The sequence below is a fragment of the Macadamia integrifolia genome, chromosome 2 (assembly GCF_013358625.1).
Source record: "Macadamia integrifolia cultivar HAES 741 chromosome 2, SCU_Mint_v3, whole genome shotgun sequence".
NCBI classification, from domain to species: domain Eukaryota; kingdom Viridiplantae; phylum Streptophyta; class Magnoliopsida; order Proteales; family Proteaceae; genus Macadamia; species Macadamia integrifolia.
Window position 1 is genome coordinate 6000044 of NC_056558.1, and position 14633 is coordinate 6014676.

A 14633-nucleotide genomic window follows, 5' to 3' on the forward strand; every position below is an offset into this window, starting at 1 on the left:
GAAGAAAAGAAAAAAAAAAAATCACTTACAAAGTGCTGTAGCAGCAAACAGTGACAGGAAGAAAAAAAAAATCATGCGCAGAAAGAAGAAAAGAGAAAACTATGCATGCCAAAAAAAAAAAAACACTTCACTTACAAAGTTACAACAGCAGCCAACACAGTCACAGAAAGAAAAAAAAAAAATCATACGCAGAAGGAACAAGCAGGGAGAAGAAAGAAGAAAAGAGAGAAAAAAAAAATTTAACTTACAAAGTGCTGTCGAAGTGAAGTTTGTCGAAGGAGATGCTGCCAGCGAAGGAGATGACGCCGAAGTCTGTCGAAGGTGTCGCCGGATGTCACCGAAGGCTGTCGAAGGCTCGCCGGATGTCACCGAAGGCTGTTGAAGGCTCGCCGAAGGTTGTCGAAGGCCGTCGAAGGAGAAGGAGATGCCGCCGATGGCTGTCGAAGGCTCGCCGAAGGCTTCGAAGGCTGTCGAAGAAGATGGAGATGCCGCCGGATGTCGCCGGTTGTCGCCGGATGTCGCCGAAGTCTGTCGAAGGAGAAGAGAAGTCGCCGGAGGATGATCGTCGCCTCGTCGGACGTTGGGGCTTGGGGTTTTGAGTTTTGGAGGCAAATGACTCAGAGAGAATGAGAGGCACACGAAAGAATGAGAGAGGCACACGGTTTTGAACTTTTGATTGGGTTTTTTTATTTTTTATTTTTTATGGTAAGGGTTTTTAGTTTTTATATGATTTTTGATCCAATGCATCACATGTGCATCAGATTTTATACACGTCCCAATAATAATATGTGATTTGGAATCTTTAGAAAAACAATTTTAATTTTTTATTTTTTAAATATCCAGCACATAAGGCGACCGCCTTGCACACCAAGGCGTTGTAAGGCGACGCCTTACACGCCTTTCAGCGCCTTAGTGTAAAAGGCGGCCGCCTTTTACACTACTCCTGAGTCGGCTAATTGCCTTACCCCTACTGGACCGCACCAGCGCCTTAAAAACTATGAAACTAGCCCAAAACCCAACCCGATAGGAGAGAGAAAGACCTGCTTTAGAGCTGGAGAGAGAGAGAGAGAGAGAGGTGAGGTGAGGTCTGTAGGAGTCTGATTAAGTTGCACTCTTAGGCGTAGATAGTCCCTAGGGAGGATACAAAACCCCCAAAGTTGAGAGGATTCTAACGGCTGGTTGTGAAGTTACAAGTTTTCTTGATTTTTTGACCTAGGAGAGAGAAAACTTCAAGATTCTTTAGAATAGCTATTGGACAGATTTAGATAGCTTGAAGAAGAAGACCGAGTGGTCTAATAGCAGCCTAGAACACACCCTTAAAAGGGTTTACAGATCAGAGGTCAAAGGAGGGAGATATGGAGATCGATCTTCCACTTAAAATCTTCACTGATACTGGTCGGTTCTGGACTGTAATAGCTTCTAACAGAATCTGAATTATACCTCTTAAATGTTACAGCAAATAAAATAGAAAAAGAAGAATAAAACAGATGGGGGATTAAGAAGGGTGAAAGAGAATAAAGGAAGTGGTTATCTCAGCTTGGGCTTCTCACCCACAGCTATCTCAGCTGCTCTAAGCATTTAGTTGCGAACTTTCTTTCATTTAAATCTGTGAAATAATGGTACATATGCCTCTTTATTTATAGAGGGGAAATTTACAATCATACTAAGATTAGGAGCTAGTTTTCAAAGAGAAGTAGACACTCCTACTACAACTAGGAATTCAAAATAGGACTAGAACTTGACTTTATGACTCCAACATGAAATATGACTAACTAACTAATAGTCCATATAGGGCTTTACAACCGACCAATGGCCTAATGGGCCTTTATTGAATTAAATAACAACTAATGAAACTAATGAATTAAATCCCGTTTTTCTACCTTCTACCCATATTTTAGGCCCATTAAAGTGGTCAATTTCAAAGAAAACCCATGGGATCGAATGCCCAATACATATATAACACAACCCAAGGCTTATTTGCAATAAAATAAGCCCAAGTGACTTATCTGCATCAATAGCAGGGGCTGAAACCTTGGTCGAGAGATCCCCTTGAGATGGCCTTTAAACCCTCCAGAGGGACTTCAAATCTGCTGGACAGAAGAGGAGAAAGGGGCCTTGCCGATTTGAGTTTTGAACCCCAAAACCTGCAGTCGACCTTGAGATGCTGAACTGGTTCTCCAGGCTTCGATCCTTGTTAAGTCTTCAAATAAAGTTAGTTTAATCCACACACACGCTCCGCACAGTAAACAATAACAGAAATTAGAAAATAAAAGAAAAGAAGATTCAAAGCAAGATAGATGTGGGTGAGAATGACTATCTCAGTCTGGGTATCTCACCCACAGTTATCCCAGCTGTTTGTCTTCCTTTCTCAGGAGAGGGAGCAAGCAATAGCTGCAGCAAACTTCATTAATTGAATCGTGTTTTGTGTCTATAGCAGACCCTCCTTATATAGAGGTCTGAAATTACAAAATAGAAGCTTGGCACAAAATAGAAACTAATGAAAATAGAAGCTAATTCAAAATAGCAACTCATGGAAATAGAAACTAATGCAGAAATATAAACTTCTCCTATCTTCTAATTAGGAAACAAAATAGCAACTATTAAGACTTCCTAAAAACACAACCATACTACTAAAATAGGAAACTAAAATATGAAATATGGAACCACTTTACCGTTCACGTGAACAGCGTCACGTGAACAGTGTTTCGTGAACAGTAATTTCTGACTCTTGCTTTGTCTTCTTCTTCAAGCTTTGATCTGCATCAGTAATGATATTCAGGATTTGGTCCTTTTGATTCTATGATTTATGAATGTATGCAACACCATAATTGGCTGTGTCATCATCATGGCTCTAGCACTCCGATTGAATCTTGATTTTGGTAGCTGTGTTTTGCCTCTGGACAAATTCCTTAGATGTTTGCATTTTTGTGTTGATTATAATTGTCATAACATTGCTTGCATCAGCACTTTGCAGGATCCACTGGCTATGGTCACGATGAAGCCGGGGGGCGTGAAGCACTTGACAAAGCTTTTGCAGAAATTGTTGGGGCAGAGTCAGCAATAGTTCGATCTCAGGTCTGTAATATGCTATTATTATTCTATTATAAATTGCATTGTTTACTAGGAAATTGTGAGTAATTTTGTTGACACTATTTTTTTTCTTGGTTTACAGTTTTTCTCTGGTACTCATGCCATCGCTTGTGCTTTATTTGCTTTTCTTAGGCCGGGGGATGAGGTGAGTTTTCGATAGTAATTACAAGGTAGAATATCCATATTTTGTGGTTTTATCGTGTTCTCATACATCTTGTTACTACATTTATTTTTCTTCTTATTATTGGATTAACAGCTTTTGGCAGTTGCCGGTGCTCCTTATGACACGTTAGAGGAAGTTCTTGGAATTAGGGACTCTCATGGACTTGGTTCTCTTAAAGATTTTGGGGTGAAATACCGAGAAGTTCCAGTTAATTACTCATGATAACAAATATTCTTCGGATGTCTCTTACTTAGTGTTACATTCCCCCCCCCCCCCCCCCAACCCTCTTCTTTTCTCCTTGTTTTTTTCTTATAAAGTTCATATTCAGCTTGCAGAAGATGGTGGACTTGACTGGAAAGCACTTACAATTGCTCTGAGACCGCAAACAAAGTGTGCCCTCATACAGAGGTCTTGTGGTTATTCATGGCGCTGTAGTTTGAGTGTAAATGAGATAGGGAGAGCAATAAAGATAATCAAGGTAAGCCTCTTTGACATGGGCTGTAACAGATGGTTAAAAGTGTTTCTCTTACTTATTTTCTGTTTCCCAATTTAACTTTTTGCAAATGACTATGCTGGTGGGTCATTAAGTGGATTATTGCAAATAGGGGATTGGGGTATTGGATGGGGATCTGGCTGGTGCACCATTGCTTGCTCAAGTCTGCTATTCCCTAGGCTTAAAGATTACATACCAAGTCAGAAGTGATGATGATGGAATTAAGTCAACTTGGAATGGAACAATTGAAGTCTTATGTTTAAAATTTTATTTAGTTTGATTGAGAAATTTATTTTTTGGCAAGTTATCTTATAATCTCTTGCATATTCTAGTCCTCTGTCTACCATCTTACTTCGACTATTTAGTTAACATATCCAGAAGTTGAGATGTTTTCAGGTACTTCTAGATTTTTGTGTTAGTCATGATGGAAAATGAAAGTGAGGAATAAAAACGAAAAGAGAAAGTTATTTTCAGACTCATTAGTGCAATCAAACTTGCACTTTTCTTCACTATTTTTGTTCCATTCTGGTCTTGATTCATTTCTTAAATTTAATTTCCAGTAATTTTCTTTCTTTTTTTAGTAAATAAATTTAACAAATAGAGCATGACGCAGAAAAATTATAAAAGTGGTTGGGTTCTATGCATGTTGGGCCTTTGGTCCAATGATTTTTCATTGTAATAGACCACTTTAGTAGGCTTAAAATAAGGGTATGAGTTAGGAAGATGATTGACTTTATTGTTTAGTTTAAGTTGGAGTCTTAGAATGAGTTGTTTCAAGTCTTTTATGGGTCAATAAAGTTGCTAGTTTGATTACTAGTTGGTTTAGGCTAATTCTAGTCATGTTAGGGGTTAGATTTTGAGAGTCTGTATCTACCTATATAGCGAGCTATTCAGGTGCACGAATTTATGAAATATAGTCTTCGGCTTTCCTGAAACTTTTGCTGCTATGGATTTACTAGATGCTACTATGGATTCAGTAAATGCTGCTGTGGATTCAATAGTCTACTTGGTGGATTCCTAACTTGGTATTTTCCATAGTTGTCACGGTGCCTAGGAAAACTAATGTAGATAAGGCTGCACTTACTTGGTTGGATCAGCATAACGGACTTTGGAAGCCAAGAGCTAAGCAGAACCGGTCCAACCAAGGGTTGGTAGTAGTTTAGTTTAATAATGTCTTTTTATTTTATCATGTTTGTTTTGGGATAGGATACGTAAGAGATAGAGAAGTAGGAGTTTGTTTTAGTGTTAGAGTCTAAGTAGGAGTCTTGTTATTTTCTCTTTAAATACTTGCATATACTCAATGTTGAAGAAGGTGAAATTATTTGAATGAGAATTAGTTGATTTGTGCAATGTGTGAGGTGTGATTCCCTTTCTTTTCCCCCTCTATTCTAGTTTTTTCCTTTTTCCATCAACTTGGTATCAGAGCCGAAAGATCCCTATCCTTTCCTCTCCATCTCTCTTCTTTGCTTCCCATTCTCGGTTCTGGTTTCTACAAAGACTAAAAATAGTAAAAAAAAAAGAAAAAAAAAAAAAGAAGAAATAAAGAATCGATTCTGTCTAGAGAAGAATCGACCCCTCTGTCTCACTGCACCCTCTTTCTCCCAACTTCCTTTGATCGAGCCCCTTTTCCAGGGTTCTGACAGGCGCAAAAAAGAAAAAAAAAAAGAATCTATTCTGTCCAAGAAGAATCGACCCTTTGTCTCACCGCCCCTCTTTCTCCAACTTCCTTTGATCGAGACCCTTTCTAGGGTTCCAACAACAAAAAAAAAAAAAAAAAACCAGCAGAGGAGAAGACGAGAAGAGAAGATAAAAACAAAAATAAGAAGAAGAAGAAGAAGGAAGTTGAGAAGGAAGGAACTAGAATAGAGGGGGAAAAGGAAAGGATTCACACCTCACACATTGCATAAATCAACTAATTCTCATTCAAATAATTTCACCTTCTTCAACTTTTAGTATATGCAAGTATTTAAAGAGAAAATAACAAGACTCCTACTTAGATTCTAACACTGAAATAGACTCCTACTTCTCTATCTCTTACGTATCCTATCCCAAAACAAACATGATAAAATAAAAAGACATTATTTAACTAAACTACTACCAACCCTTGTCAGACCAAAAACCTGGGTTGGACACACGATGGACTTAGGAAAAAAAAATCTTTTGATTTGATTTTCTTTTGTTTTAGAAACAATTTGTTTGAAATTAGCTAGTTTCTAATTTTAGATTAGTTTCTATTTTAAGTTAGTTGCCATTAATTTTTTGATTTCTTTCTTTACATTGGACATGTAATCGATGGAGAAATTTCAGTTTTAGATTTTGAAGTTTGAAGAATAGGAATTTGGTTGAAACGATGATTGCCATGGCTGCCGACCCTCTCTTCCTCCCTTTCTGAATTTTTCTAACCTCTTATTTTTCATTCTCCTTCTTCTAATTCTTCCTCTTCCCCTTCATTATTATTGCTGTGTTTTTTTTTACTCTGTTTATGGGCGACAAGTGCTGCCCTAATCAGGTGGGTTGAACTCTCTATCCTTTGATCTGTTTGGGCTGAGATTTGGAATGAAGGAAGCCCCTTCATGGTCGACTTGAGTCCTAAAACCTTAAGCTCCAATAACACTCCCTTGGTTGGATCGAGCTTTGCAAGCAGGCTGGACCCTCCTTCTTCCGCCAGTGGCTGTTTCAGACATCAATTACCTTTCTCCGTTGTGTTCCTTGGGCAGCTTATGAAGTTTACATAATAGAGAACTCCGATGGCAACCTGTCCTAGAAGTTTCGAAGCTAACAGAGAGGCCCACAAAGGATTCCTCCCTCCTAAACCAGAAAATTGGTTTCTGCCTTTGGTTAGTATCGTGAGAAGGAAGAAGGTGATTTTTTTTTTTTAATTCTTAAGTGACCTAATTTTCTGTATTTACAGTTAACCCCCTATTTTTCCTAAATTGTGTTCTATTAATTCCCCCCTTACTTTAGCAATTACAGATTACCCCTTCTCTTCTACTTTTATATTCCAGTTTGACCCTATTAGTTAATTTATATTCTTTTAAGTTCTTGAGTGTTCCTGAATTTACAAGATTGCCCCTCAACCATTACTTTGAGATATTTTATCATTATTGTGGGCCCTAAGCGATTCGATTCCAGTCTATTGGAACCCAGATCCGCATCAACTGGTTCTTCTTAGCTTCCAAAGTCAGACATGCTGGTCCAACCAGGTAAGTGCAGCCTTATCTGCATCACAAACAAAGGTGGGTGAGGGGGGCAAAATTTAAGGTGACACCAGAAAGGCGCCTAGGAGCTAGTCAAGACAAAGCTTCCTAAACGCATAAGCGATGCGTTGACAACCATCTATCTTTGATCCTTCTTCTATCTTTTCTGTATCAGTTCAGGCCAGAATTTGCCTACCACTTAAATGTTCTGTCAAATTTTCAATTTCAAATTTGTTTCTTAACTGAAGTCCTGAGTGTTGTTTGACTTTTGATTAGAATTCTGTGATATTCTGGTTTCTTTTTGCCTTCTTATTTGCTTTGCTGAAACTAAATACAGTCTACTGCTGAATCATCAATTTGAATCCCTAATTCATCTTTGTTTTGAGTTCTTAAATTCCCTAGTTGATTTTAAAGTTTTGGAGTTTTCCTAGTTGCAGTAGGATTTCTCCATAGTCAAGATCCAACCGTCAGAACTATATCAAACTATACAGATATTCTCTTCCAGGCGTCCAGCTAGAGTGACTGATGCAGATAATTCAATTAATGGGCTTATTTTATTGCAAATAAGCATTGAGTTGGGTTATGTATGTGTTGGGCCTTTGATCCTATGGGTTTTCTTTGTAATGGACCACTTTAATGGGTCTAAAATATGGGTGGAAAGTAGGAAAACGGGATTTAATTCATTAGTTTAGTTAGAGTCATATTTTGAGTCTATTTCCTTTGTTATTTCAGTTTTAGTCAGTTTAGGTTTCCCTATTAGTGAATGACTAGTTAGTTACCTACTCCATATATTGGAGTTCCAGTCCTACTCCATGTTGGAGTTATAGTCCTAGTCCTATTATGAGTACAAATCCTCTAGGAGTGTCTAGTCTTATTTGGAAACTAGCTCCTAATTATGATAGGATTGCTATTCTGCCATATTTAAATAGAGGAGCCTATGTACTCATAATTTCATATTTGAATAAAGATGATTTGCAGTTTATTGCTTAGAGCAGCTAGGATGGCTGTGGGTGAGAAGCCCAGGCTGAGATAGCCACTTCCTCTCACACCTTTCCCTTGTTTCTTCTTTGTTTCAGCATTCAATCTTTTCTTTGTTTACTGTTATTGTCATTAGCCTTCAAGAAGAACCAAATCTGTCCAAAACTGCAAGAGTCATAATCGATCATCCAAAGGGTTTCTGTTCTTGAAGCCAATCAACCTCCATTGTTGCCCAAGTCTGAGATCTGACCTGCAAATCCTTTGGGTGACTGGTTCTACACTCTAAGAAGATCAATTGATCCTCTCTTGAAGGTATTCTGAAGTAGATAAGCTGCTGTTCCTGCAAATCTTTCTTATTATTTCTCCTAGGTCTGAAAATCAAGAAAGCACATAGCTCTCAAACCCGCCGTCAGAAGCTCTTCATATTTGGGGTTTTTGTTCCCTCCTTGGGCCCTACAATCGACCAAATTTGCAGCTCAATTGGAGCCCTACAGACCTGTCCGCAACTCTCTCTCCAGCTCTATAGCAGGTCTTTCTCTCTCCTATCAGGTTGGGTTTTGGGCTGGTTTTGCTTCTGTATGGGTGTTGTATCTTTGGGGTTTATTTAATGGTATTATTTCTTTGTTTCTTGGTCCTATCTGTCTTGTTTGGGGTTATAAACTACTGGGGTAGTTTCTTGTAATCTACTTCTGCATTAGTGAAGGTGTCAGACTCATCTTATCTGTTTTGTTCGAATTATTGAAGCTTCTTTATATCTGGTTATAGTTCCTTTCTCCTGCGATCCTAAAATTTCTAGTTGTCTATTAAGTAAATTCTCGTAGGGGATTAAAAAAAACTTCATTAGAGCACCCAGTCTCACCATGGGGCCCAAAGAAGCATATACAAGGAGAACATGAGTAGTGGCACCATGAGAACTTGAGTATGTGCAATAATCTTTCCTGAACTATCTATAAAGGCTAATTGATGTTGTTCTAATCACCTAGGGCATTAGGGTTTAGAAACTGACAGAAATTTCCATAATCACAGGAAAGTAGGAACCGGATTCAAAGAAAACTCAATAACACAGAATCAAAGAACCTGATATGATTGAAATTCTGGTCAAATATTAATCTAATATAGGAGAAGATATCAAATTAATCTAATATAGGAGAAGAACATATCAAAGTTTCAGAAAGATCAGATGGTCTGATTATGAAATTTGACAGAATTCCACTTAAACAAGGAATCTCATAACAGAATTGTAGAACCAGAATAATAGAATTTAAATAACTCAAGTTACTCAACAGTAAAAGATAGAACTAAACCCAAAGCTGATCGAATGCTTAGAATATTTAGGGGAAGATTATATCAGAATATCAAGTCCATCCAATAGTTGGATCATTAGTTATGAAGAATCCTAGGAGTGATAGGAATAGGATGTGTCCGTAACAGATAATCCCACAGCAGAATCCAGAAACTACAAAACATCAACCAGTTATTCAGAATCAGAAAGAAAGATACAGCAAGAACTCAATAATGCAGAGAATCAGAATCATAAAACTGGAATCTAAGATTAGAAATCAAAAGTGAAATGCTTAAGAATTTAAAGTACAATATTGACCCAAGTTTCGGAAACTTAGAGGAGAAGAAAAAGATAGAAAAGAAAAGAATATGACCTGGGAATCACCACATAAGGCCTAGGCTGGAATCATCACCAAGGTACCAAGCCACCTGTTGAATCACCACAACAGAATTCTGATTCATCCAAGGTTCAAAATTTTGGGTTCCAACCCTGGTCGAGATCGAAATTTCGTGGAAATATGGGAATTTTGCCTGCAATGGTGGAAACCTTGCTTTGGAACCCCAAACTATGTTTTATTTATTTATTTATTATTTTTTTTTTGTGTATGCCCTATTTTAGACATTTCTAACATTCAAATTAGTTTCATGAAAAAAACACCTAAAGTGATACTTGTGGTGTTGGCCTAAGTTTGCTAATATACATTGCTTGAAGCTGTACTACTACTACTACATATATAAGTTACTAATTAAAAATGAAAAATACATAATTAAAATAAACAAAACATAATGTAGAGGATGCAAAAAAAAAAAAAAAAAAAAAAAAATTGAAATCTTCTACAATTTCAAGTACATTGTAAAAAAAAAAAAAAAAGATATTTGGGGAAAATGGTGTTTTGCCTTTTTGCTCCCAGAACCCTTCTTTAGGCCGATGTACTTTGCTTGTGTAAGATTCTAGTGTAGAATGAAGATTGATGGAAAAATTTCAATTTCTTGGCTGATTTCCTATGTTTCCCACCTCTTGCAGTCGAAATAGAGGGGGACAAAAATTGATTTTTGCAAAATGAGCTTGTTTCCCATGAAACAAGCCCTTTTATAAGGGGCTGGTTAGACCAAAATGGTCGAATCAATCGAGTTGGTCGAAATTTCAACCAAAATGGTCAAAATTTGTCGAAATCTGTTGAAATGGGTCGAAATTGGGAACTTTTAAAAGTAACCTGGTATATCGTATCGAGCACTTGAGATATAATTTCGACTATATTTGGTCAAAATTTTGAACCCTGGATTCATCACATGATGTGAGGCTTATTACAGGTGTAACTAACCCCAGTAAATGATAAAAGAAGACTCCAAAAATCACTAATAAATAAGTTCAGATCCAACAATAATTCTGGAATTTAGACCAAAACCCTAATTTATATCAAAACTTCAGTAATCCATAACTCACACAATAGGACTCTATTGGGGATGAAATTTGGACGGAATGGAGATCTTGTTGGACCCAACAAACCATCCAAAATTTGATCAATTTTCCGACAGCAGACTTGAGAGATATGCGATTCTTGATTTGATCACGAAAAAGGAAACTTTTGGTAAGTTCCCAGGAACCAGAGGCAGCAGCTTCAGATGATCAAAGGAAGACCTTAGATAGGGGAACAAACCCTCAAAAGATGGGCAAAGTTCTGATGGCTGAATATAGAGATCTGCAGGTTCTTGTTGAGGGCATGAATTAGGAAACAAATAGGAGATTTTTGAGAACTTCAGTTACAGACTTCAGTTGGTGCCAAGATTCTGGTTGAGTGGCCATCAATAGGGTCCTAATGGACCTGCAAAAGGGGAGCTTCAATTGTTTCACCCGTGCCTTAATCCAGTCTAATTTGTACTATTGTGACAGGCCTTAGATCGGAGATCGGAAGTACGACCGGGTTTTGGCTCGCGACTGCGCATTGCCAAAGGGGTAGGGATGACCCCACATGTTCATGCATTGCGTGCCTATCTAACTGGAGGGGATTCATACCTTCTGATTCCAGACGGTAAGTGACCCAACTCCCCCCACTTGAATTCCGACATACATAAAAAATTGTCGAAAGGCCTTGAGCATGTTCGAGGGCAACCATCCGTGCGAGACCAGCCATGGGACAGCAAGCTGTCAAGACATGACCACTGGAAATATGCCACCCATAGTTGTCACGGTGACAAGGCGAACCAAGGCGGTGGAGGGTTGTCTAAGCGCTTAGGCGAGAAAGCGCACGCCTTGAGGCGAACAAGGCGACCAATTGTTATTTTTTATTTTTCCTATTTTCTAACATTATTTAGTAAGCTATATATACCTTGTATCATAAAAAATCACGATTAAGCAACATCAAGTCATTAAAAATCAACATTTATCCATATTAAATCATAAAAAATTAACATTAAGTCATATTAAGTTATAAAAAATCAAAATTTAGAGAAATGCTCTGGTTCTATAATAAGTTTGACTGGTCAAATGATATAATTTTTATATGAGACTTCTTGTATCAGTTATAATATAAAACCAGCTTTCCAACAAGTCTAAGATTGCTTAAATCTGAGTTGTAATGACAAAGTTATACTCCGGTCAAACTTATTTTTAAGTGCGCGAATACTGTTAAAATCGCCTGAATGAAAATCATTTTATGGATATCAAAACAAAAAATTATTTTACCGGACTTTTGATTTTTAGCAATGTTTTAACATGATATAATTTATAAAATTTTCATAATTGAGAAAAACTCCAGCGGTTAAAAGTTGAAAATCGCCCCTATAACCAAAATCTAGTTTTTCTTCTTGGACTGGGGGGTTGACTTTTTATGATTTTGGAATTTGATTTTTAAACTATTTTTATTGGACTCAAATAGGGGGTATTTGCTTATTTATGAATAATATCTTAAGTAAATGAAATAACAAATATGCATTTACTTAAATGATATTTGGCATAAATAAGTGCCAAAACTCAAGGCGGCATGCAGTACAATAAGGCGACTATCGCCTAGGCACCAGGCAAATCGCCTGGACGCCTAGCGACGCCTTGACAACTATGATGCCACCAGAAGCAGCCTGGGCCTGGATCCGGTGCCTGTTTCCAGTGGGTTAACAAGCTGCTGTCGGGGTTTCAATGCCCGTGGTTCCCGCCTCTCGCATCGTAAATGGTTTCGGATGACTCCAAATCATCCTCCACACCTTCCTCGTGACGTGAGCACTTTATGGACCTAAATGGTCGGGTCCTCATGCCCCGAAATTCATTTTAACCTGATTGGTCCAAAAGAGGTCCAACCCAAACAGACCCTAAGGTCCACTTAAGTTATAAGTTGGGAAATGAGGAAATGAATCCTCATTTCCCTTGTGCTCAACGTAGGAGAGGAGAGAAAGAGGAGAGGAAGGAAGAAGAAGAGGAAGAAGAAGAGGGTTGGAGGCTTACCTTGGTGCCGGCTGCCGCCAAGTTGCCGAAATTGCTGCCGGAGGTAAATACACTCACTTCCACCACTCTCTCTCTTCATTTTGACCTAGACAAAGCTAGGTATGGAGGGAATCTTAGTGTACAAACCATGTTAAGGTCGTATAATGCGTGTTCTACCCTCCTGGTGTTGTTGCCGAGCTCGAACCAAGCCCGGTGAGCTCCGGTAACATGTATTGCCAAAAGACCAACTAGGGTTTCGATCATTCGATCGACGTATCTCCCAAACGGCTTAGTGGAATTGGGATTTTCTTGGCTTCGAATGATGTTAGGAACATCCCCTATAAACTCCATGAAACATGTCCCTGCGATCGGGCTCGAGCCGGAAAGCCCCAATTCGAGTTGGACATTTCTGTGTTACCACCGGAAATATGACACAGGAAACACTATAGCTGTTTCCGGTGGACAAATGAGCCTTAAGTGCTCTCTGTCTTCTCCGCCAGAAACAGAATTGATATTTTCGACGGAAATGCCTTGTTTCTGGTGGGTGTTTCCGGTGATAATACTGTGACTTGGGGACAGTGTCTGTACCCTTTGGGGGTGACCTGTGTGGGTTCCTCCCGATGTTCCCGAGCGTACTGATGTACGATTCCCTTTGTGTCTAGGATAGTGACGTGTACGTGCCCCGAAGCCAGAATTGATTTGATCGATCGGTGGTCGTACTTGAACCCGAACACACCCGATTTTAAACTAGGTGAGGGATGGACTGTGTTTATTTTTGGAATGTTTATTATTATTAAATTGCTCATATGCTTAGAATTATATGTTTAATTGTAATTGCTCAAATGCGATGATGATATGTTACATTTGTCATTTACGATTGTGATATGAATTGTATGGAGATGTATGACGGGATCCGGTGTGGCCGAGGTGGTACCGGTACTGTGATTGTCGTGTGTTTGGTTGTGTGAGACCGAATCCGATGAGGCTGAGGTGGTACCGGTGCCGTGATTACAGTATGTATGTTGCATTCATGCATTGATTATGTGCATTAGAGTTAGTTGTAGTCGCGGGTTACACTTTGTGGCTAAGGTCTCGCTAGTATCGTGTACCACGGGATTGCATTTGGAAATGGATGCGCTTCGTGGCCGATGATTGGCACCGGTGTCGCATAGTCCATACTCAACTGTGATATATATGCTAAATTAGGTAAACGGTCTCGGGTTTCACTTTGTGGCCAAGGTCTCACTGGTATCGTGTACCCTGGGCTGTATTTGGAGATGGATTATACTTTGTGGCCGAGGTCTTGCCGGTATCGTGTAATTTATACTAACTGTATCACTATGAAGGCATGTAGCATATATGTGGTTAGGTATCACTCCTTATACTACGAACCCTTGCCAACAGGATGTTGGATAACCCATTATGGTATGATCGATGTGCCTTTCCGGAATACCACACCCGTGGTACGATGCGATTATTACCGGAGGCGGGAACCTGTCCGGCGTGGCCGATGATGTACTGACGCCGTGACCGCCAGGAGGGGATTATCAGGGTTTGCTGGGTGACCCATGGACGCATACGGGGACCGGCAGGCTTCTATTCATGGCTAGGGTTTGTATCCTTACATAGTCGATGGTGGTTTCGAGACTAAGAATATAACCTAATGCGCCGTAGTAGCATTTAACAGACTTAGTTTGTATTGTTAGGTGGATAATAAATAAATGAACTGCATCATGAGCATCATGGACTATGTGTTTAATTTCTGCAATCATGCATTATAAATTATTACTGCTACTGTTTTGCTTGGATGTGCTTGACCCCACCTCTCACTGAGCAAGTTGGAAAGCCCAACCCATGTATACACCCCTTTTTAGATGATGATGCAAGCACCAGGGTGTCAATGGCTGGTGACACGGTATCTTCTGGGTCAGAGTATGATGTGAGCGACTGGTGGATGCCAGAAGCGAAGGAGCACGATCAGGATACTGCTTACGACCACTATGCTTACGCCGCACC

The 14633-nt window shown here is 39.1% G+C and overlaps 1 protein-coding gene across 5 annotated transcripts in view; it reads left to right on the top strand.

Moving 5' to 3' along the window:
- LOC122071582 (uncharacterized protein YnbB-like) overlaps nucleotides 1–14633 on the top strand; it is a 90761-nt gene that overhangs the window by 11662 nt on the left and 64466 nt on the right. For all 5 annotated transcript variants that reach the window (XR_006138214.1, XR_006138218.1, XM_042635988.1 and 2 more), the window contains exons 3-6: nucleotides 2965–3075; nucleotides 3173–3235; nucleotides 3347–3460; nucleotides 3582–3731. Coding sequence is in view for 3 of the 5 variants with exons in the window: in XM_042635988.1 (XP_042491922.1) it covers nucleotides 2965–3075; nucleotides 3173–3235; nucleotides 3347–3460; nucleotides 3582–3731 (438 nt within the window). In the remaining 2 variants the exon portion in view is untranslated. The remainder of the gene's footprint in view (nucleotides 1–2964; nucleotides 3076–3172; nucleotides 3236–3346; nucleotides 3461–3581; nucleotides 3732–14633) is intronic.